Raw genomic sequence first — 24,393 nt, forward strand, 5'->3', positions numbered from 1 at the left:
TAATTCAAAAAATGCATGTTAAATTGTATATTTTATGGATAAGATAATAATTGCCTAACTTGCATTTTTTTTTTTTTTTTGTGTTTCATTTTCTTGCAGATTTGAGATTTGATATGGACATGTTTGGTAATTTGGAGGGCAGATGGTAGCTCATTTTGTGTTTTTGTTCATATTACCTTACATGTATTTTGGTTGCGTTGTAAATTTTCTATTTTTATTGGTATTACAGGGCATGTTGGGTAATCGGCCCTTGACATTTTATTTTTGTTGATATTAGTAGACATGTTTGGGAATCCCATATGGATTATAACCTGGATCAGGTTGATTCTTTTTTGAATCTCTATACGTACAATTCCCTCGATGCCAGAGAATATTCTCAGATTATTTTGTACATAATTTTTAATAAAATCTCGGATTTTTTGATCTTCTTCTAGACCTTCGGAATAGTTTTTTGGTTGTTTTTGTTGGATATTAGGAGATATGTTTGGTAATCCGCATATATTTTTGTGGATATTAATAGACATTTTTTGTGGATATTAGGAGACATGTTTATAATCTGCATGCAGTTCATATTGTATTTTTGTGGATAGTGCTAAAATTTGATTCTGATGTTTATGAAAATGAATAGATTTCTGTATTGATTTGTAATAGATATTTTATTGAATAGGTTATTGAAATGCGCAGGGAATTGTTACTAAAAAGAAAAAATTTCGGAAGAAAATAGTACCCCCATTTTCAAATTTTTTAATTTTTGTTAGTGACGAAATAAAAAATGTTGCTATTAGTTTTCAAAAAACATGATGAATAATTTTGTCACTAAAGATATGATACCAAACAAATAATTTCGTCACATTTGCTGAATATTTCGTCGCTAAATTGAAATATTTGGTGACAAAATGTTTTTTGTCAATGAAGAATTTTCTTTTCTCCTCATTTTAGTGACGAATTTTTTTGTCACCTTAATCCATATCATTGGTGAGGAAAACTTTCGTCACTAAAATCTATTTGGTGACGAAATATTTCGTTGTGAAAAACAATTAAAAAAAATATTATTTAGTTTTGGCGATGAAATTGATGTTATAGAGGACGAAAAATTCAACATTCGGAGACGAAACATTTCGTCGCAAAAAATAAAAAATAGGCGACGAAAGTGTTTTTCGTCACTTGGTACTTTCAGCGACGACGTATAGGGCATGAACGTGGTGACAAATTTTTTTCGTCGTAGATCACTTTAGTGACGAAAATTTGATGTTTGGAGACAAAATCAGTCTGTCACCAAAGGTCTTTTTTGTTGTAATGTTATAATAAGGTCAAACAAAGCTACAAAACAAATAATTTTTGATACATGGACATGCAATTTCAAGGAAAAGTCAAGATACAACGAAATGATAGTTTTAATTTAACAGGAATAAATATTGGTAATCCCAAGCACACAATGTTAGCTAGAAACATAACATCCCAAATGAACATATGTTTGATATAATACAATCTAACAAAAGTAGGAAAGTGATAGTTACTTATCAAGCAAAAGATTAAAGATTGCTGAGGCAACAATAACATAAAGCTACCACTTGTATTCTACTGGCTGTTGAAGTAGCATATTGTTGAGGTAACCATTTATGGAGGACCTTGGAAGTAACCTTGATCAACAAAAAAAAATAAACATGCTTTAGTTCACTTAACCCCCCCTTCAAAAAAAAAAAAAAAAACAGCTTTAATCTACTAACTCATATTTGCTACATGAATTGATTAAAATAAAAAAAGAAAAAGAAAATGAGAAAATGAAATTGAGATGCTTCAATAGAGAGAGATGTATTTTGATAGAGTAATGTTATATATACACAAATTTCTCATCAGATTTTCATACCACTAGTCACAAATTTAGTAAGGGCCATTATAGCGACCCCGGTCTTTCTCCTTTTGGTTGTTGTATCCGGACTTAGGTTCCCTGGATTCTCTCATTATATAATTGTGGTTGTCATCCTTTATTTTCTCTTTTTGAGTTATCGGATGTGTTGGGCAGGTTTGTTTTAGATTGGTTGGGTTCGGAAACCAGGTGTTACTGTCCAGAATTTGGATTGGTCGCTCGAGCGGGAGTTTGGTCGCTCGAGCGAGGGTTGAGTTTTGTGTCTGGTGGCTCGAGCTAGGGTTCCTTCGCTCGAGCGAGCATTTGCGTCTTGTATAGACCTGAGAGCAGTGTTTCTTCGCTCGAGCGAGAGTTTCTTCGATCGAGCGAGGCTTTCCTGTGTCTGGTCGCTCGAGCGAATCGCTCGAGCGAGCCTGTCCAGTTTTAATAGGCAGCAGCGGGTTTTGATCAGTCTTTTCATCCTTTTCTAGTTTCCAAACCCTAGGTCCGACTTCTCTCTCTCTAAACTCATCTTCTTTCCAGGTTTTCATCTACTTCTAGTGTGAATCCATCTTAAGTTCTTTGTAAGTCAGATAGAGGGCGGCTTGGGCTTCATTCTAATCTGAGAAATAGTGGATTTGGAGCACTTGGATTTTGGGTCATCTTCTCCATTTGTGTTCTTTGTTCGGGGTAGGGATTCTCCTTGTTTCTTTTCAATACTTCATCTATAGATAGACATGTGGTAGTTTTTATATTGCATAAAAATTGTATCATGTTGAATTTGTGAAAATCATGGGACTGAACCTTAGGTTGGTTGTTGAATTTGGGTTTATTATCATTAGTTGTGGTTTGGGCTAATTGGAGTGTTAATTAGCATGTGGTTGTTGAAAGGAGAGGAAACCCTAAATTTTCTTATTTGATTTAATAGATTAATTAAGGGGTTTAGATCTTTGGGCAAATACTTAGGTATTTTGAGTCTTAATTGTGGTTATTGTTGTTTGTTGATGTTAATTAGGCCTTTTTGGTCAATATTGAGAAAGATGAAGGAAAGACCCTAATTTATTGTTTATGACTTAATGTGCATAATTAGTTTGAAATGGCTTTGAAAAGAATGTAGTGAATTTAAATGAAGTATGGCTTTTGTCCATAGGAATGATTTTTTGTGAAAACAAAGGAAGTGGAATTCATTTTGTGAAATGGGAAAGGTATTTTGAAACAAGTATAAGAGAATTGTAATGTTGTATCTTGAGTGTTGAACACACTTGTGTGGGGTATAGCTTTAACTACCATGTTCATGTTGTTGCTGAGTTTTGTACTCTCATGTTAGTTGGGTCTGTTAATAGATGTATAATTTGCATGCATCTGGATATTTTGGTCATCGGTGGAGGATGATAAGGTTGTGTTGAATTGTTGTGTATGTATTACACCATTGTTGATTGAACATCATATGTAATGAAATGCTGAACTACATTATATTTGTATACCGGTTGAGGAGAATAGAGGGGTTGTACTCCAGTGTGTGTGAGAAGATAGGTGATGAACTCCACACACTTATGTGTTCAGCGCTTATAATCAGAGGTATCATACCCTTCCAGCTAGCGCCTGGAGAACTGACGCGCTGATAATCTAAGGTACCATACCCTTCCAGCTAGCGCCTGGTAAACTGGTAGATTGTGGTGAGAAGTGTATCTTTGGCTTACTACGCATATAGCTAGTAGTGCAGTGTTGTTTTGTTATTGTTTCAGTGTATCTGGAAACATTGTGGATTGTATTTGTTACAGTGTTGGAGGGACGAGTTGACTCATTGATTGATTTTATGTATGTAGTTGAGTTGTTTTTTTTTTATAGAGGTGTGCATGGATAATTATGATATAATTGGAATTGCATTGAAATGCCAAATATGTTTTGAAAAGGCACATCTGTTGTATGTGTGGCAAATGGAAGAGTAACGGGCTTAATGAATCTTTTTTTTTTAAGTAGTTGTTAATGTTATAAAAGATTGGGAACGGGGGTTAATGAAAGGAAAAAGGAAGGAGAAATCGCTTATAGCGGTGTATTAAATGATTGTTTTCAAGAAAAGTTCATATATATATTCATATATATATTTTGTATAAACTGTCACATTATTATTCTAGTATGAGAATGGGCGTTCATGATCATAGCTATCTGTAATGTTGTTATTGTTAAGGAGCATGTTGAGTTCTCTACTGGACTATATGTTCATCCCACGTTGTTGAATCTTTTTCAGGTGTTTAGCAGGGTGTGCTACAAGTTTTGGATCTTCTTATTTGTTGGCCACGGGGCCTCAGTTATGTTGGCGGAATGCCATTGTTGTAAAGGGTTACACCCTTCTTCTTGTACTTTTAATGATGTAAACCCAAGGGCAATTTATTAAGTTAGTTCATGTAATATTTACTTTGCATACGAATGAGAGTATTGTTAATCACTTCTACGGATTGAATGTATGAGTTTATTTCCGCATGTTATCTCTGAAATTGAATTAAGTTAAAGAATTTGGTAATGACTCCGAGTAATAAAAAGTGGGGCGTGACAACTTGGTATGAGAGCGAGCCGGGTTCGAATACCTTGAGCTCGTGGGAAATGGTTTTTACCACAGTGGGTTTACTACGTATTGTGAGGACGTTGCATATAGATATCATGAAAGTTAGGACTTATGTGTTGCATTTATGTGAGCATGGGATTCAGTCTCCTGGATAGTATTCATAGCCGGTGAACTTGCTTTGAGGTCCTTTTGGAACACGCCTGATCAACGTGGTTTCTGATAGGAATTCCTTGAGAGTTCCGGGATGAGTGGCTATCTTTGTGGACTTGATTCGATTATGTGTTTACATGTTTAGCTGATAATATGCAGTAGAGATGTAAATTTTGAGACTAAGTGTGTCTTGTGACTTAACAGTAGTGGAGTGTGCCTCGGAGAAGGCTATAGTGTTTTGCGCTAAGTGTAATTTACTTTGTGCTTTATAGGATGTCTACACGAGGGAGTAGAGGACGGTTGAATAGTAGGAGTGTCGGTAGGGGCACAGCAGTTCCTTTAGTACCTGCCGTTGCAGCATCGGCTGTCGGTGAGGATGTCGCACGTGAGATTGCGAGAGCAGTGCAAGATGCCCTAGTTCGCAATGAGGGCGGCAACAGGCATGCTCTCAAACTTACTAAGGAGTTTTTTCGTTCCGGCCCACCAGAGTTTGTGGGGGAGGCTAAACCGTTGGAGGCAGAGAGTTGGTTAGAACAGATTACCAAGACTCTTGATATGCTCAGAGTCGAAGATGAGGAGTTAAGGGTTTCTTTGGCGACTTTTCAATTGAAGGGCGATGCGAGTTATTGGTGGAAGTATGCTAGGAATATTGTGGGTAGCACGTGGGTTGCTTTTACCGAGGCCTTTCTGGCCAAGTATTTCCCTCATTCTGCTCGGGAAAGGTTGAGGGATCAGTTTTTGGAGTTGCGTCAGGATGATACTCCTGTGGCGCAGTTTGAGATGCGGTTTGCTAGCTTGTCGAGGTTTGCTCCAGAGTTGGTGGCAACAGAGGAGCGTCGTTGTTTTGAGTTTGAAAGGCGGTTGTGTTTCGATATTCGGGAAAAGGTAGCTGGATCCTTGTGGAAGGATTACTATAATCTAGTCGAGGCAGCAGCCCATGTGGAGGCCATGGTTGCAAGTGATGATAGGGTTGAGGAGGAGATCATCTCGGTAAGTTCTACGGTTTCTAAGCACTCTAGGCTCAGTAAGGGGTGGAGACGGAAACATGCTCTGTCTGGGGCTGGTTCCTTTTCTTCACCAGGGGTTTCGGACCTTTCTGTTGGGGGTTTCGGGGAGGTTCAGGTTCCAGACCAGCCTCTAAGCAGAGGGTCTGGTGGTTGTTTTGTTTGCGGTCAGCTGAGCCATGGTAGACGTTTTTATCCTTTGCGCGTAAATACTACGAGTGTTTCAAAATCTAGTCAGACTCAGTCGTACCCGTCCAGTCGGGGGCGGTATCGGTACCAGAAACGGTCAGGCCAGGCTACGGGAGCCTCGCGAGGGGCGACTTATTAGTTAGCCCTACAGTGTTACCCTGTGTTACCCTGGAGAGGGACTTGTTGTATGATGGCCGGTGGGGTATCACGTTTATTGATTTTGTTGTTGACTGGTGTACTGTTGGATGCTGAGGCACTATGTTTATGTATCGCATATGTATGCATAGTATTGTTTGTTTAATCCTCGTGTATTGGGGAGTATGTATGGAATTTCGAACCCTCTAGTATTTATATTGAGAAGTGGTTGATGGGATCAATGATCCTAGTATTGTTGCTTGCTTGGTACTGTATATTGAGTTAGTCTTGTGACGGCCTGTGGGTCTTGTTCACTTTTAGAGTTTATTTGTTGAGAATGGGAATCTGTGAGTGGATGTGATTGATGAGATGGTTTAGAGAATTGCGTGGTATTGGCAAGGTTATGTGGGATTTGTGTCTCAAGTTAGAAGGAATGGTACTTATATGTTGGTTCGTGTTTTGGGTCTTGCTATTCAGTGAGTCCGTGGTGATCCCATCAGTTGTGTAGGGGTAGTGTTTGTATTGTGATTGGTTATCAATTATTGGGTATGGTTTGAGTGGCACATCATTGTGTGGATTACTGAGTGTGGAGTTTATTGAGTTGATTAGTCAGCTCGTTGGTATCGAGTTTTGGGTTGACATTGGTCACCATGAGGTTAGTCTCGTTTGTTGTAGACTTTGTGTGTTGATTAGGGAAAACTGAAATTAATCATCCGGTTGTATCATTGAAAATGACGGTTATTATAATACAACAATTATGTGTATTGAATTATCATTGTGAATGATTGGATTTTTTTTTTATACATTATGTGTATGTATATTGTTTGGGAGAAGATAGGGGATGGACTCCGATGATACAACGCCAAAATGTGTATCTATTGAAAGATTGATATAGCTCATATGCTTATCTATTGTGAAGTGAAAAATGTTTTAAATGAGTTACTATTTCATTTAATTGTTTGGCCAGGTTCTGAGCCAGGTGTATGTTATTTAATTGGATAAGTAAAAGAGGCGGAATAGAATTGCAAAACCATGAATTTCTTATGCCTTATGTGTTGATAGTATTGTTGTAATTTCTATTAACTATCATTATAGAAATGTTATGTTCGGTGTTGGCTGTGGCATCACTGTGTGTGTGATGGTTGTTGATAATGTTATTTTGGAAAGAATAGGAAAACAAAACTTTTTTCTAGTGTTTGGGCCATCTAAGGGCGTTGTTGAGAAATTGATTTAATTCAAAGGTTTTGAGGAATTCCAAATGAATCTTTTGGCAGATAAACTGTGGATGATTATGTGTTTTGGATAACACCGTGGTTGAAAAAAAAAATAATTTATATATATATATATATATATATATATATTTACAAAACTATTGAGTTTCGCATGGAAAATGAAAGATTTATTTTGGAATGTGTACATTGAGAAATGTCTCTTGAACAAGAAAGTGTTTTCCTATAATTTGCTCAAAAGATTTGCTTTGGTCATATGGTTGAGAATTATGTTGTTAAATAGTGACTTAGCTTGTTGTGCTAGTCAGTTGTTGGTCATTGTTTCGGGAAAGGTTTGGGTTGTTGAGGTTTTCGTACCTAAGTGTTGTCATTTGGAATGTTTCCCATGGTTAGTCTTTTCTTTGGCAAGAGTGGATTAAAGGTTTGTTGTGAGATTAATTTCTTCCTTTGGGATTCGGGTGTTGGTGTTGTGTGATTAGTTGGCTTTGTGTTTTGGCGTACCCTTAATTTCGGGGACGAAATTCTTTAAGGGGGGGAGGTTATAGCGACCCCGGTCTTTCTCCTTTTGGTTGTTGTATCCGGACTTAGGTTCCCTGGATTCTCTCATTATATAATTGTGGTTGTCATCCTTTATTTTCTCTTTTTGAGTTATCGGATGTGTTGGGCAGGTTTGTTTTAGATTGGTTGGGTTCGGAAACCAGGTGTTACTATCCAGAATTTGGATTGGTCGCTCGAGCGGGAGTTTGGTCGCTCGAGCGAGGGTTGAGTTTTGTGTCTGGTGGCTCGAGCTAGGGTTCCTTCGCTCGAGCGAGCGTTTGCGTCTTGTATAGACCTGAGAGCAGTGTTTCTTCGCTCGAGCGAGAGTTTCTTCGATCGAGCGAGGCTTTCCTGTGTCTGGTCGCTCGAGCGACCAAGTCTTCGCTCGAGCGAGCCTGTCCAGTTTTAATAGGCAGCAGCGGGTTTTGATCAGTCTTTTCATCCTTTTCTAGTTTCCAAACCCTAGGTCCGACTTCTCTCTCTCTAAACTCATCTTCTTTCCAGGTTTTCATCTACTTCTAGTGTGAATCCATCTTAAGTTCTTTGTAAGTAAGATAGAGGGCGGCTTGGGCTTCATTCTAATCTGAGAAATAGTGGATTTGGAGCACTTGGATTTTGGGTCATCTTCTCCATTTGTGTTCTTTGTTCGGGGTAGGGATTCTCCTTGTTTCTTTTCAATACTTCATCTATAGATAGACATGTGGTAGTTTTTGTATTGCATAAAAATTGTATCATGTTGAATTTGTGAAAATCATGGGACTGAACCTTAGGTTGGTTGTTGAATTTGGGTTTATTATCATTAGTTGTGGTTTGGGCTAATTGGAGTGTTAATTAGCATGTGGTTGTTGAAAGGAGAGGAAACCCTAAATTTTCTTATTTGATTTAATAGATTAATTGAGGGGTTTAGATCTTTGGGCAAATACTTAGGTATTTTGAGTCTTAATTGTGGTTATTGTTGTTTGTTGATGTTAATTAGGCCTTTTTGGTCAATATTGAGAAAGATGAAGGAAAGACCCTAATTTATTGTTTATGACTTAATGTGCATAATTAGTTTGAAATGGCTTTGAAAAGAATGTAGTGAATTTAAATGAAGTATGGCTTTTGTCCATAGGAATGATTTTTTGTGAAAACAAAGGAAGTGGAATTCATTTTGTGAAATGGGAAAGGTATTTTGAAACAAGTATAAGAGAATTGTAATGTTGTATCTTGAGTGTTGAACACACTTGTGTGGGGTATAGCTTTAACTACCATGTTCATGTTGTTGCTGAGTTTTGTACTCTCATGTTAGTTGGGTCTGTTAATAGATGTATAATTTGCATGCATCTGGATATTTTGGTCATCGGTGGAGGATGATAAGGTTGTGTTGAATTGTTGTGTATGTATTACACCATTGTTGATTGAACATCATATGTAATGAAATGCTGAACTACATTATATTTGTATACCGGTTGAGGAGAAGAGAGGGGTTGTACTCCAGTGTGTGTGAGAAGATAGGTGATGAACTTCACACACTTATGTGTTCAGCGCTTATAATCAGAGGTATCATACCCTTCCAGCTAGCGCCTGGAGAACTGACGCGCTGATAATCTAAGGTACCATACCCTTCCAGCTAGCGCCTGGTAAACTGGTAGATTGTGGTGAGAAGTGTATCTTTGGCTTACTACGCATATAGCTAGTAGTGCAGTGTTGTTTTGTTATTGTTTCAGTGTATCTGGAAACATTGTGGATTGTATTTGTTACAGTGTTGGAGGGACGAGTTGACTCATTGATTGATTTTATGTATGTAGTTGAGTTGTTTTTTTTTTTATAGAGGTGTGCATGGATAATTATGATATAATTGGAATTGCATTGAAATGCCAAATATGTTTGGAAAAGGCACATCTGTTGTATGTGTGGCAAATGGAAGAGTAACGGGCTTAATGAATCTTTTTTTTTTAAAGTAGTTGTTAATGTTATAAAAGATTGGGAACGGGGGTTAATGAAAGGAAAAAGGAAGGAGAAATGGCTTATAGCGGTGTATTAAATGATTGTTTTCAAGAAAAGTTCATATATATATTCATATATATATTTTGTATAAACTGTCACATTATTATTCTAGTATGAGAATGGGCGTTCATGATCATAGCTATCTGTAATGTTGTTATTGTTAAGGAGCATGTTGAGTTCTCTACTGGACTATATGTTCATCCCACGTTGTTGAATCTTTTTCAGGTGTTTAGCAGGGTGTGCTACAAGTTTTGGATCTTCTTATTTGTTGGCCACGGGGCCTCAGTTATGTTGGCGGAATGCCATTGTTGTAAAGGGTTACACCCTTCTTCTTGTACTTTTAATGATGTAAGCCCAAGGGCAATTTATTAAGTTAGTTCATGTAATATTTACTTTGCATACGAATGAGAGTATTGTTAATCACTTCTACGGATTGAATGTATGAGTTTATTTCCACATGTTATCTCTGAAATTGAATTAAGTTAAAGAATTTGGTAATGACTCCGAGTAATAAAAAGTGGGGCGTGACAGCCATATTAATAAATATAGGCAGAATTCATGTCTCTATGTCTAGTACTAAGAAATTCGAATAAAAAAATTTGTTTTGAGTATAGCATTTTCTATTTCAGTATGCATATGCGTAGGTCAAGAGGGTATGCTACACACATTTGGTTTTCATGTTGCAAAACCTCTTCCAACTTCCTAGTCTTGGTTCAACCCTTCATTCATGTAAGTATTTTTGATCTTATGCAATTCACTAATAACACTTCCCATTTTCATTCGATCTCTTGACGATTCCATTGAACACGCAACCCCAATTTGTAGAATCGAAACCATGCAGTCTTTAATCCACCTTCTTGTGTTATGCTCCAATAGGATGCAAGGATCCACAATCCCCATCCTCGATTAGGCAATGCATTCTTAACAAAGTTATGAAGATTTAGATGATCCTTAAACTTATTGTCAGTTGGTTTCTTACCTGTAAACATCTCCAGTAAAAGAATCCCAAAGTTGTATGCATCCCCTAGTGTGGAAGCCATGTCCCCCATGCCATACTTGCAAATTGTTTCCAATGTTAGTGTGAAAAATGAGTCTAGCTAGTTGGCATAGTTGTAATCTCAATAGATGTATTTAATAATTGTTTTTAATGAAACCCAACAAACTTTTTAATGCTCTGATGTCCTTAATTCTGTCCCCCTCTCAATTACAATATTTTTGTTTGTGTTTGCAACTGGCTAAGTGAGACAATTATAGAGAATGACATAGTTTGATTGTATTTTTCTATTGAAAGAAACAAAAATTAGTCTTGCATGAGATATTCTGTCAGAATGACCTATACAAGTTTCCAAGCAATAAGTAAGTTTTTAGAGAATGCTTTGGTAGCAAACTAGTATATTAATTCTTTCCACTAGTAGATACCATGGACTATTTTGATCAGACTAAAATTTCATACTAAAATTAAATAAAGAATATTTAAAAAAAAAAACAAAAAAAAAACAAACATAGGAGGCAGAGAGGATTAACACAAGTGTTCCATATCCAAGTTTAAGCATGGCCACATTAAATAATGTACACTTCAATGGTAATATTTATAATAAGATTAAGGATGACCACATTAAACAAAGTAAACTTAGTACTTGGTTTGCTAACAGTGACGAGGTGGAAGCACACATTAGGAGCATTCATAAGTGGCATGGAATTTGCATAAAAATAATGATTAAAACTATGTAGGTGCCCACTATTTTGTAGAAGCCATGGTTTGTATGTTTATGCCAAAATGTATTCCTGTGTGTGTATATATATATTATATTTTTCCTATTGCAAGTTCAGTTTTTCCACTCCAAGGAAATTGAAAAGATTTTCTAACTGGAGCAACATAGCCTATGGTTCCCCTTATTACAACTGAATTGCTTTGACCATGTGCCACATCACTTGAAACAGTAGAAACAATTTTTGCCAACCCGAAATCTCCAGTATAGGCCATCATCTCATCATCCAAAAGAACTTTACTTGGCTTTAGATCACCATGAATAATTGTCGACTCACAATAACCACAATGAAGATACTCAAGAGCAGTGGCAATATCCATTGAAATGTCCAGCTTCTGGATTAGTTTAAGATTTCTAGGTTCCTCTAGCTGCTCATGGTCTCCAACTTCGACTTGATGTAACCAATTGCCCAAGTTTCCATTGGCCATAAATTCATGTACCAGAGCTTTGAACTCGTTACCATGGAAATCCACACTGGAACAAACGCCCAAAATTTTCAAAAGATTCCGGTCCCTTATGGCTCTTAGTGCTTTGCAATCTGACATGAAGCTCTTAGAAGTTCTTCTGGTCTGAAGATTGAGCACTTTCACTGCAGCAACCATGTGAACGTGATCAAGAATCCCTTTGTAAACTGAAGCATAGCTACCAACACCAATTAGATTAGCCTCTGAGAATCCATTGGTGGCTTTGAGAAGCTCTCCATAAGAAACCCTCAAAAATTAATGTTTGATTGATGGTGTGCTAGAGGTCTTCTTTTTTGAAACATGACACTGTTGAAGAAATATAAAGAAGCTAACAAACAGAGATAAAAATATCACAAGACCAACCACCAGTAGGATCACTTTCATCCTGTGAGATAGCTTGTTGTTGCTTGATTTGGGGGATGGACAAGGAGGAAGGTCAAATTTTGCAATACCTCCACATAGCTCATTATTTCCAACAATTGAAATTGCACTCCCATTTTGGAACACTCCTTGTATTGGAACTTCTCCATGTAGCCTATTAAATGATAAATTCAACACATCTAGTTGAAGCTCAACTAGATAACTTGGCATCTTCCCTGACAACTTGTTGTGCTAAAGATCCAACACTCTTAAGCCCCTCAACTTTCTCAAACTTTTAGGTATCTCTCCTTCAAATGAATTGGCCTCCAACTGAAGCCATTCCAAGTTCAAACAATTGCTTAGAGTGTTTGGTATCGGCCCTGATAATCTATTATAGGATACATCCATGTGTCCAAGATTTGTCAAAGACCCAACTTCTGATGGAAGAGAACCAATTAGTGCATTGTGATTTAACAAGAGGAATGTTGAAATGGAGGAGAGACTCATAATTTCAGGGGGTATTGAACCATTGAGATTTTTTTGAGAAAGGGCTAATTGCAACAAGCTATGACAATTGCCCAAACTCGGAGTTATGCTTCCATGAATGTTGTTTTCTGACAAGTCAAGAATAATCAAGAAAGTCAAATTACCAAGCGAAGATGAAAGTTTTGTGAATTTGTTCCCGCCTAACAGCAGTTCTTGCAGCTTATGAAGTGTGCCAATGGAGGAAGGAATAGGGCCAGCAAGATTATTTGCTACCATAGATAAGAGAGTGAGTTTGAGGAGTTTCCCAATGCCTGAAAGAATGCTTCCATGTATTTGATTAATCTCCAAATTAAAATAGCTAAGATATGTGGAGAGATTAGCTACGGAGTCAGGCAATGAACCTCTGAGAAGATTGTTACCCACATCAATAGATTGTAAACTGGTACAATTTGTTAGAGACGAAATAAAAGTGAAGTCATCCCGCAACCGATTTTGATAAAAATATTCTATATCTAAGACCATGAAGTTTTCCAAGATCCCTTGGCATTCTCCCGTTGAAATCATTCTGAGAGAAGTCTATTGATTCAAGCTCAGAAGCATTTGACAATGAAGTAGGAAGTGTTCCAGTAAACAAATTGACGAAAAGATAAAGAAACTTGAGGTTGGGAAGGGGGGAGCCTATATCAGGAGGAATATTTCCTTCAAGTTGGTTAATACATACTGATAACGCAATGATGGTGGAGATATTGTAAAGGCCAGATGGAACCTTGCCAGACAGGTTACTCAGTGCTATGACTTAAAGGGGTCTTGGTGTAAATAAACCTTCTTATAAAAAATCCACCCAACCCAACATTCAGTTATAATTGCATACACACCCACAAAAATGTCTCTCCCTTGCTCTGCATAATCAGCTGTGTCTATGCTCATCATGTTCTTGATCATTTCATTTCATTCTGCGCTCTACAAATGTACCCTTGCAATGGTGATTGGGTGCACAGTTTAGTTGGGTTCTTCTCTTTCAGTCCATCCACAGATGAAGCTTAAATCAGTTGTCGTTCAATTGAGAACTTTGTTGTAGCTTTCTAGTTGCAAACAGTAGCTGTTGAAAGTCTCAAGAGTTACATGTAATCTGAAGTGTATATCAAACAAAAACTTCATCTCCATATTGTTCATCTCTGTTAAAATTAATGCCATATTTACATTAGATACATTGGATACATTGCATGCATTGGATACATTGAGTTCATACATTCTTTGTATTCATGTATTTTTATATTCATGTATTTTATATTTATTAAGTACATTGTCTAGATTATATTCATGTACCTAATTAATTACAAGGTTGTTTAGGTTCATGGATCTTATTCATTGAACTTATGTATAACCTTCTCTATATAAAAGGATGTAAGGCTATAGGCAAGATAGATAAATCAGTAAGTGATAAAAATTCAATACAAAATATAGTTCATTATAAAGAGAGTTTTATCAAAAGCTAACATAAGTGGTATCAGAGCTTTGGTTGGGTCAAGAGCAAGCTGGGCGTAGAGATCGGATACGGGAAAACAAGCCCCGAAGAAGAACAAACCGACGTCCATGGCAAATCCCAACAACCAAAATGTATCCACTCCTATCTTTAATGGTGAAAATTTTGATTTTTGGTATGTGAAAATGAGAACTATTTTTCTCTATACGGAGCTTTGGGATCTTGTTGAGAATGGGTTCAAGGAACCTGAAGATGAAGAAGCTTTGACAAATTCCCAAAAGAACCAATTAAAAGAGCAAAGGCAGAAGGATTCAAAGGCTCTCTCTTTTATTCAACAAGGAGTTTCAGAAGCAATCTTTCCAAGAATTATCAATGCAACAAAAGCGAAGGAGGCATGGGATATTCTTCAGAAAGAGTATAGAGGCAACTTGAAGGTAAGAACCATCAAACTTTAGTCATTGAAAAGAGATTTTGAAAATTTAAAGATGAAGGATATGGAATTGTTGAAGGATTATTTTTCTAGGGTTATGGAACTTGTAAACCAAATGAAAATTTATGGGGATAATATTACTAATCAAAGAGTTGTTGAGAAAATTTTGATAAGTTTGCCGAAGAAATACAATCCCATTGTTGCTGCCATTGAAGAAACTAAAGATCTTGCTGATTTGAGTATTGAAGAATTGATGGGTTCAATTAAAGCATTTTAGCAAAGGTTGAGTAGGCAATCTGAAAAGTCAATTGAAAGTGCCTTTCAATCCAAGCTCAATGTTAGTACCTCTAATTCCCAAGCAAGAGGAAGAGGAAGGTCTAATTTTCAAAGAAAGGAAAATGAAGAGTCCACTCAACAAAGTATGGAATTTGCAACCAAAGCAATCATGTTGATAAAGATTGTTGGTTTCGAGGAAAGCCAAAATGTTACAATTGCAACAAATTTGGGCATGTCAAGAAGGATTGCCTAGTCAAGAGCCACTACAAGAATCTACACATTTGCCGACCACTTTTGCCGACCAAAAAAATTTTGGTCGCAAAAAAATGCCATTTGCCGACCAAAAGTAAGTGTTGTAGCTAAAAATTAATACTATTACCGACCAAAATTTTTGGTCGCAACTAAGTAATTTTTTGCGACCAAATTACCGAATTGGTCGCCAAAAATATGGGCAGGAGAATGACATTTAAAAGGGAGCTGTGTATGTTATTTTTGCGACTAAAACAATTTGGTCGCTGATACCAAAACGACGTCGTTTTGGTATCAAAATTCATTAGCCGACCATCAGTTTCGTAGGGGATAACTTTACCAATTCAAACACACATAAATTATGCTTATGCGCCCCTTTCAGACCTCAGGCGAATTCGATCAAGCTCATTCGCGCCAATCATCTGACCTTACCATCAACCTTGCCGTCCGCCGTCAGCGCCTCTCCACCGTCTGCGCCTCCGTCCCTCTTCGCCATTTCTGTCACAAACCCTTGGGGATTTCTGATTCATCTAGGTATTTTTTTCAACTTATAATAGTTTCTCTCCGTTTATATCTCTGTGTCTCATTTTCTCTTTGATTCCTCATACTCGTCTTGTTCTACAATGTCTCACCCACCAGGGCCCTCACCATCGCGATTTGTCGGAGCATCTTCAACTCGCCCTAAAATCAATTTCAGGTATAAATCCTCTGTATCACTCTCATGAACTCAGTCTCTGCCTGTGTCTCCCTCTCACTGTCAATGTTTGTGTTGATGTTTGCTACTAGGATATGTGGATTATAAGATTTCATTATGTTGTTTGTGATGTCCCCCAATCTGTGATGTTCTTGTAGTGTTTTTTTGCTCCTATTTCTTTTAAGTATCCCTGTTTATATTGGGAAATATACTTAATGAGAATAAAATTTCTTTGGGTGCTTTTGTAAGTTATTTGGAATTTGATTTCCGAACAAATTAGTTGGTTAACAGATTATAAATTCCTGAGATTTTTAAAGTACCCTTAAATGACAAGCTGTACAAGGACTTACCGTACATACCATCCTTTAGAAGTTGGAGTTGATTTTTTATGAAGAGACAGGGTAGCACATCTTATTTTAGCCAAGTTGGACTTACCATATATGCTCATCATTTTTCAGTTTGAAGTTTCTTTTCCCATTGTGTTAGCAAGTTCACAGTCATGTTTACCCTTAAGGGAAAGGATAATGGTCTAGCTAATACCGTGGATCCGATTTTTTTTCATACCATGGGATGTTGGATGGATTTATATTTATTATGAAATTACAGTACTATGTTTAGTAAGAGTTGGGATGGAGGAAAGTTAATCCGACGAGTAACTGTACGAAATTAATTATGCCGAGGCACTGAGAAATTTAACCCATGATTTTGAGGGAGTATTAATCTGTTCGCACAACTAATCCCCTTATTGGTGAATCAAATGTGAGACATTACAACATTAGGAGACAAATCCTAAACATATGGGGTCTTATGTTTTTTAGTTTAATACCCTAATCCTGACACAATCATGTCGAAAAGGGTAGAATATGTATATGTTTATCTTTCATCTTCAATGTTGATATGTACAAGATGTTTTGAAGCTTTAAGTTTTCAGCCCTTGAACTACTTATCAAGTTTTTATATTGTTCATCCTATAATTGCTAAGAAAGGCTTGCAAATTGCTTTCTAAATTTGCAAAGATATTTTTTCGTAGGCAAAAAAAAAATGAAAACAATATAAAAGCAATGAGACTTTTCAAACTTTAAAAACAACAGAATAAAAAGGATAAATTACGCGCAAGTATTCCTTGTAGTTTGCTCTCTGTAGTTTTAATTGACTGAATTTTAATCCCAGATTTTGAATTATGTGTCATTTTGGTCCAACTAAAAATAGAGGTTAAGAAACATTGGATGGAAAATTAGCATGTCATGTTATTGGTTTTCAAGGGCAAAATAGACATTTCATTCTCCCCTGTCTTTCATCTCCTTCCTCACTCACAAACAGAGCAAGAAGACTTGTCTCACGGATACACATGTCACAAGTGTCGATGTGAAAAGTCGATGGTATGAACATGATCCCTTTGTATTCCCAGCTCAAGTAGAACAAGTATTCTACGTTAATGATACCAAATTAGGTGGGAATTGGAGAGTTGGAGAACGATTCCACCATCGAGGGATATGGAATGTGCCAAAGATGGATGGTTTACCTGATGATGCTCTAAATAATGTGTTCCAACAAAATGAAACCACCGAGGTTATACCAATTGTGAACGGAAACGGTATGCAAGTTGAAGGCGGTGGCAATCAAGGGGTTTTGTGTAGAGATGATATTGAAGGTGAAATTATTCCAAATACAATGGTTTCACAATCTCATAGTCAAACACAAGTCGAGGGTGTTGTTGATGCTTTCATTTGTGATACCGATGAAGATGACTTCATTGAGGACGATGATGAGCAAGAAGAAGACGAATTTGACATTGTTTAACAATATAAATCGTGACATAGAACCTTGATGTATTTAATACATACTGTTTGAGGACATACTACAACACTTTTTGCTACATATGTTGCTGCTGTGCTGTCCGTTTAGTTGGAGAGTTTGGTCTAATATTAACTTTTGAACTGCTGCTCTGGTTGTTGTTCTGCTCTGCTGCATGTGATTTAGAGTGTGTTCTGTGCTGTGTGTCTGCTGTAGTGCATGTTCTGTCTGTCTGCTGTAGTGTACATAACTGAAGGGCTGGCTGTCTGTAGTTCCTGTTCTGTTTTTGCTGATGTGTTGATCTGTGGTGACTGTTTTGTTTTTCTTTGCTCATGGCTATGTATCTGTTTTGTTGCTGTGTTGGCTTAAACAATCTTGGTGCTTGTAGTGGATGTAGGGTTGCTGTAGTTCCAGGCACTGGTTGTCTTCTCTGCCTGTCCTGTTTTGGTGATCTATTTTGGTGCTTGGAAGGGCTGCTGAAGTGCCTCATCTGGTTTTTATTCATGGCAGTGCTGTAGTGCCTAATATTGTTCGATTTCCTGGCTTTATATGCTTTGTGTGTTGGTCTCTCACCAACTAGGAGGTTGGAGCTTGTTATAGCTCCATGCTCCTCTTTATTGATGTACTTATTCATATATTTCATCAATAAAGTCTTCTTTTTGCCGATCAAAAACCCAAAAAATTTAATATGTCATCAATATCACTTGCAAATTTATGTAGATGGATTAATATATATGTATGAAATTAAGATTTTCATGGATGTTCATTTCTTAGTTATTTTATTTGTTAATTATTACTGTTGACGTATATGTATGTGTTCACATTAACAATTTGTGCTTATCTATGTGCTCATTGTGCACTTCTCGTTTGATTATGTTAAAATGTAACAGAATGGCTCCTGCAAAGAAGATGCGCCGTTTACCACCACCGAAGAGGGCATTACTTGAACCCTACTCATCCTCGACCGATACATGTACACCTTATCCGGAAGGTCTTGCAGCAGATGGATTTGAGCCTATTGGACCATCTCTGTCTCAAATTAATGTGTTGTCAGGATCTGAGACTATTGCACCAACGCCGTCTCAAACTAATGCACCACATGGATTTGAGATTTGTGAAGCAACTCTGTCTGAAACGCAGGCACCATCTCCTCAAAGTCAAACAAGTGGCGCAGGTAATTAAATATGTTTTATCTACCTTCAATGTATCCATTGTTTATATTTTTACATTAGTAAATACACTAATAACATTATCAAATATGTAGGTGCATCTTCATCAAGGCGAGTGCGGGGACCAACAGTTGGAAAAGCAACAGCAACAAGAGTTGCCAACAATAATGGGAACAAGCTCCACATTCCAATCACTGAGACATTCAATGCATTCGAAGGTGTGCTAGCGACCCCAGGAGCTAATGAGATTGGCATTCAGATTAGGAGGATGTGCCCCATCCAAGGTGTTAAAAGTTGGATTGTTGCTGATCCTGCGACAAAAGGGGCTGTTGTACAAGCTGTCCGGGTATGATTTAATTTCTTTCATAGTATGTGTGGATTATGGAAGAAGTGCACTTTTCATGTGCATGTAGGATGGGAATTTGTTTTCTTTGTTGGTTATGAAAGCTTGTCATGCATAGTAAAACTCTGCATATCTCATTTCACAACAGTTTTGATCATGCATAGTGCACTTTCGTTTCATGCATAGTGCATTTTTGATCATTTTTCATGTATGTACCGTTAGAGGTTGGAATTTATTGTGCAGGTATTTCTATTTATAGGTTCTTTGCTTTTTTGACAGTAATGTCCCAATTAATATTACTATAGTTTAGATTCAATGTTAATTCAAATGAAGAAAAAATAATAAATGACCGATATTGAAATGAAAAAGAAAAAAAAATCAATATCTTGGATGTACTACTAGGTAAATTGATATCATGTGAACCAAGTGTTGTTGGTATGGGTTGTAAAATATGGTAACATGATGAAAAAATAAACAACATAATTATAATCGAAATTACCCATCACTTTATACTTGTTCGTATTTGTAAATGCAAGCATTGGTATGAACAAATGTGACAAATTAATGATTTTGATGAACGAAATTTTCAGTGCAAATATCTTTTCTTTTAAATTTCCGAAAGTAAATGGTACATTCAAGTATATTGACCCTTCTTCATTTTACATGAATTATTATTCATTAAAGATTCATTTAAAAATTAACTTTTTAGTTATTTTTTTATTATAAGAAGACGTGCAAAATATAAAAAGAATGGATTAACTTTTTGTATAATTTTTTTTTGGGGACCAATTTAGCTTGTTTCAAAACAAGGCCAATAGTGTCATTTTTTCATTTGAACTTACGTTTTCATTTTCTCACCTTTTCTTTTTAAATTTACATATGCTAGCTAGCACATTTGTTTTGATAATTATCTAGAGTGATGTGTTTTGTGATTTTTCATTTGTCAGAGCAGCAAATATCATATAAGAGTCGTGTACTATTTAATTAGTTTATTTCTTTTCCAATTTAAACTACTCACTAAGCTCTAATTTTTTTGCCCAAGTTGTAACAAATTTTAAATGAGGCCAAGTCAATGGGGTTTTATAGGTGAAGTCCATTTGCTAGGAAAGTTTCTCTCAGCTAATTCATCAATTAAAGTTATATTTATTTGATATATTATTTTGATTACCCCTTAATAGTAGACTTCTAAAGTGTACTGTCACATTTATGTGTGGTAGGTATTTTAAATTTTTTTTTTTGAATTTCTGTATTACGGAAATAAAAATAATTTTTTTTAAGACACTTATTGTTTTCACATTGTTTTTATTTTTGTACAAAATTATTTTTCAGAAATTTAAAATTAATTTTTCGTGTTTTCTAAAAAATCCATAAATAGTTCACCAACGAACTTTAGATTTATGTTTTCTGAAAAATAAAAATAAAAAAGGAAAATACAACCAAGCATACTTGAGTTGTATTATTATTCTTTTAGGTTTGATTTAAAGTTAAATGTTAATGTTTTCTCAAACTAGATAAAATTTTGAGTGAAGATTTAGCATGCATCAAGTTCTAACGTTGTCACTTCCCATTGAGAGGACATGCATGAATGCTTGCACCCTCTTTCATGATTTTCTTGTTTCAGTTGAGTATATGCGTGAAACCTTGTACGTGAATCAGTTCCGAAAGTATTGATTTCCGAAACTTATAAACGAACTGTTTTTTAAACTCTGTTTACACCATATTGATGCATCAATGGAGGTTTTGCAGATCAGTGTTTCTCTCCCAGACATTACTTTTATTATTGAAATAATGTTTCTTTCCCTTTTGATTTCACTTATGTTGCAGTTTTCCATAGAAAAAAATGTGTCCTGTATGAAAGTTGTTTCTATCTGAATTGTGGAATTGTGGTGTTGCATGGGAATTCAAACAAAAATTAGAAGCTTTTCATTATGTTCAGAACTTCTTGCCTGCAATATACTGTGTCAAACCTCATTAGGATATATATATATATATATGAATGTTCATTTATAATTTTATTCATCTTTTGTGAATTTTAGAATTATTCGTGATGTGTAAATATGTTTTGAATAGTTCCAACATGTTTCCTTCGGAGTTCTGAAACTCTTTTTTTAATGTTGTCTTACTTTAGGCTTGTTCTGTGTGATCCAAATGGTCTTGCATGTCTAAACAGTACTCCAAATGATCCTAATGTAGCTGAATGTTGAAGTTTCATGTTTAAATTTTTTAACTATATTGACTTGTAATGTGAATGGATTGCTGCTGCTATCATAAAATAATTTTGGGTGCATTATTTCTTTGACATAGAAGAAGATTAATACTTTGTGAAATTCTCTCTTGCTTGATAGATTTTGTGGCCTCAGGATCCCAGTTAGGTTTTAGATTCCATTTTGATATATGGATTTCAAATGAAGGGATCTGATAAAATTTATGAAAATATAGTAAAGTTTGTTATCATAGATAGATTGAGATACTAAAGTGGACGATAGATTAGCATAATAAGAAAGTATTTTATTATAATCTTAGCATAGCTGTGAGCTTCTGTTTCGACTTCATTTAAAGGGACCCCTCTTTTTTTGATTTCTAGAGATTGGAGAGTTATTTGTGATGTATAAGGTGCTTTCTCCGTCTTGACTAGAGTTGTCTAGTTCTTTTGTTGAGGACTCGTCCTCACTTTGTACTTTTTATCTTTAATAACATTCTTTCTGCTGTTGAAAAAAAAAAAAAAAAAAAAAAAAAAAAAAAAAAAACTATAATCCGTAGTATGAAGGATTTCAAAATAACTTCCTTTACTTTGTATTTCAAATCCATCATGGTAAGGCTTTCAAATTCAATCTTAAAGTCCAGTACTAAACCATCATGTCTAAATTTGAGTAATTCTCCTAAATTGATTCATGTCCAAATCCTTTCACTTGAAATCCATAAATCCAAAGGAAACCTTAGTGTTTTGCTTGTTTTGCATGTATTCCCTAATCATTTCTACGTTCAATAGTGAATCTTAGAAGCTATTGATGTTTTTTCTTCCCAATGTAGGGCAACCTGGTTCAGACCTCCACCATATTAGAGTATGACATGGGGGGAGAAGGGGATCTATTCAATGCTCCGGAACCGATTATTGAAGATCCAACTGTAGGCCTTGATCCCATGATAGCTGCCATTTCAATGATCTCTTGTGGGGAAGATATCATATCCTCCCAAACACTCAAGGCCGCAGACATCGAATCAATTCAAAATGACCAACTTTTGAGTGAGGTTTTCTATGAATGCAAGAAGGATATCTTGGCAAAAGAAGCTATTGAAACACCGCTATCTGATGTATTGGATATCAAGATTCCTGTTGTAGGGACGAATGAAAATCTGATTGCAGAGGACAAATTGTTTCTTGAAGGGTCTTTCCAGAAGAGTGGTAGTTCAGGGTGTTTAAGCTCAATGGAGTGGATTCCAATGAGGCCAAATTTTCTGGATTTTCCTGGAATGGACCTCGGGATGCGAAGGGCGTTCAGTGATAGTGACATTAAGGTCAAGTTTAATTTCTTTCTTGCATTGCTTCTCATCACTGTCATTCTTTTACATCTTTGTTTCTCTAATTCATTTTGAAATTAACACTTCTACAAGTAAATTTGAGCACACCTATTATGGTTGCAGAGTTTAGGACATCTGGGAGACTTCATATTGTTGGTATGAAGCTGATCGTAGATATATATATCCTAAGAAGCATGGCACAGACACACCGACACAAAATATTTAAGTCTTTTTTCTTTTATTGGATTCCACATTTTTTTCAAATTTGTAAATGTTTTCATGTGTGTCAAAGTGATAGACACTTGTTTTCCTAGTGTCCAAAGTATGTCTGAGTTTTTAAAATGTTACATGTTTGGACATATGTCGGACTGGTATTGGAAAGTATCTGATAAGTGTTCTTAGAAGTGTCCGTGTTACTGAATATATATCTATACATGTGTTTATTGTTTTTTTTTCGTTAGACGGTGACATGTGTACTTCGCTAAGTGGCTAATCCTGGATATTTAGTGGGAGAACAAGTTATATACCATGTCGCGAAACTAAGGACTCATTATAAGGAACGATTCTTTTTTCATCTGTGAAATCAGATATTGCTTTTGTCTTCATTTTCAATTCTCTTTTTTTTTGTCTACGCATCTGGTTTATCCCACCACGTCCCTGTAAATTTATATTTTTCATAGAGTCCTGAGCATCTACTGGTCTTGTGACGAAGTATACAAATTGAGAAATGTTTAGATGTTTTCTGGCCATTTTTTGACAGGATGTGGCTGGGTCATTGATACTGAGTTTTTATGACAGACTCTTGGTAATGGCAATGTAAGCCTCATCCATTCTCCCCTGGGGCTGCCACAATTTATCAACAATTGTACGACTGAAGACCGCAAGCAAAAGCTTTCCCGATACAGGAACAAGAAGACGAAGAGGAATTTCGGCAGGAAAATCAAGGTAATTTATAATTATGATTTTCACTTCCCCTCGTTTCCATTTTATCCCATCAATTATTGGGTCATAGCCAACCAAAATTAAAATGATTCTCAATTGCATTGTTTCATGGACTCTTATATTCCTCCCGATATGATTAGGGCAAGTGTATGAGATGAGTACAACACCCACTCAAATTAGACACTTAGATCCTTTGGTTTTTACAATATTTTAAAAAGAAGAATCTCAAATTTGGTAGTAAATAAAACCTTTTAGCCTCTGACCTGGATATGAGATGTAAATTCCTTTTTTCCCCCTAAATCCCATATAATTTCAGTTATATTCCTAATAATTTACATCTAATACGTGTTTATATATCTATACCTAACTTCTGGAAGATCTAATTCTTTGACATATACTCGCACCCAGTACTGTACCCAAAGTCTAAATAACATAGCTCAATTGTTGGGTCAATCATTCTCAAAAATCAATTGTTGGGTCATGCCAAAACAAAACTTGAATCATTCTCGTTGTGAGCATACTTACAGGCAAAACCGGGGCGTTTGGGGTCCAAAACTGCTCTGAATTAGCTCCTCTCTATTTCTTTTGTTTCCTTCTTTTCTCTTCCTTTGGTGGTCTGCATGGTGAAGTATTGCATCAGTCATGAAGGTGGACTGATCTGGAGCAATTCTGCTGGTCTGCATCAGATCTGTCTGGATGCTTGTGGTGGTGTGCTCCAGATCAATTCTGGTGGTGTGCTCCAGATCTGTGGTGGTCTGCTCCAGATCTGTGATGCT

General features: G+C 36.2%; 2 protein-coding genes, 1 long non-coding RNA gene and 1 pseudogene across 3 annotated transcripts; 2 read left to right on the forward strand and 2 right to left on the reverse strand.

The window, feature by feature from the left end:
• Positions 1-1,321: 1,321 nt before the first annotated feature.
• LOC145792908 (uncharacterized) lies at positions 1,322-10,694 on the reverse strand. Its single transcript, XR_014333080.1, has 2 exons — positions 10,306-10,694; positions 1,322-1,640 (listed from the first exon to the last, which is right to left on the reverse strand). It is a non-coding gene; the product is annotated as an uncharacterized LOC145792908 (long non-coding RNA).
• A 749-nt stretch (positions 10,695-11,443) lies between these two features.
• Positions 11,444-12,463, reverse strand: LOC114290032 (putative LRR receptor-like serine/threonine-protein kinase At3g47570 pseudogene; annotated as a pseudogene).
• Positions 12,464-18,538: 6,075 nt separating this feature from the next.
• On the forward strand, positions 18,539-19,393 carry LOC114303221 (uncharacterized). The gene is made up of 2 exons (XM_028248356.2): positions 18,539-18,818; positions 18,909-19,393. The coding sequence occupies exons 1-2, from the start codon at positions 18,554-18,556 to the stop codon at positions 19,163-19,165; spliced, it is 522 nt and encodes a 173-aa protein (XP_028104157.2). The 5' UTR covers positions 18,539-18,553; the 3' UTR covers positions 19,166-19,393.
• Positions 19,394-21,597: 2,204 nt separating this feature from the next.
• On the forward strand, positions 21,598-23,846 carry LOC145792905 (uncharacterized). Its single transcript, XM_082874773.1, has 2 exons — positions 21,598-22,672; positions 23,474-23,846. The coding sequence occupies exons 1-2, from the start codon at positions 22,226-22,228 to the stop codon at positions 23,699-23,701; spliced, it is 675 nt and encodes a 224-aa protein (XP_082730899.1). The 5' UTR covers positions 21,598-22,225; the 3' UTR covers positions 23,702-23,846.
• The last annotated feature ends 547 nt before the right edge of the window (positions 23,847-24,393 follow it).

This window comes from Camellia sinensis, chromosome 6 (assembly GCF_055761805.1).
Source record: "Camellia sinensis isolate YWXY chromosome 6, ASM5576180v1, whole genome shotgun sequence".
Taxonomy (NCBI): domain Eukaryota; kingdom Viridiplantae; phylum Streptophyta; class Magnoliopsida; order Ericales; family Theaceae; genus Camellia; species Camellia sinensis.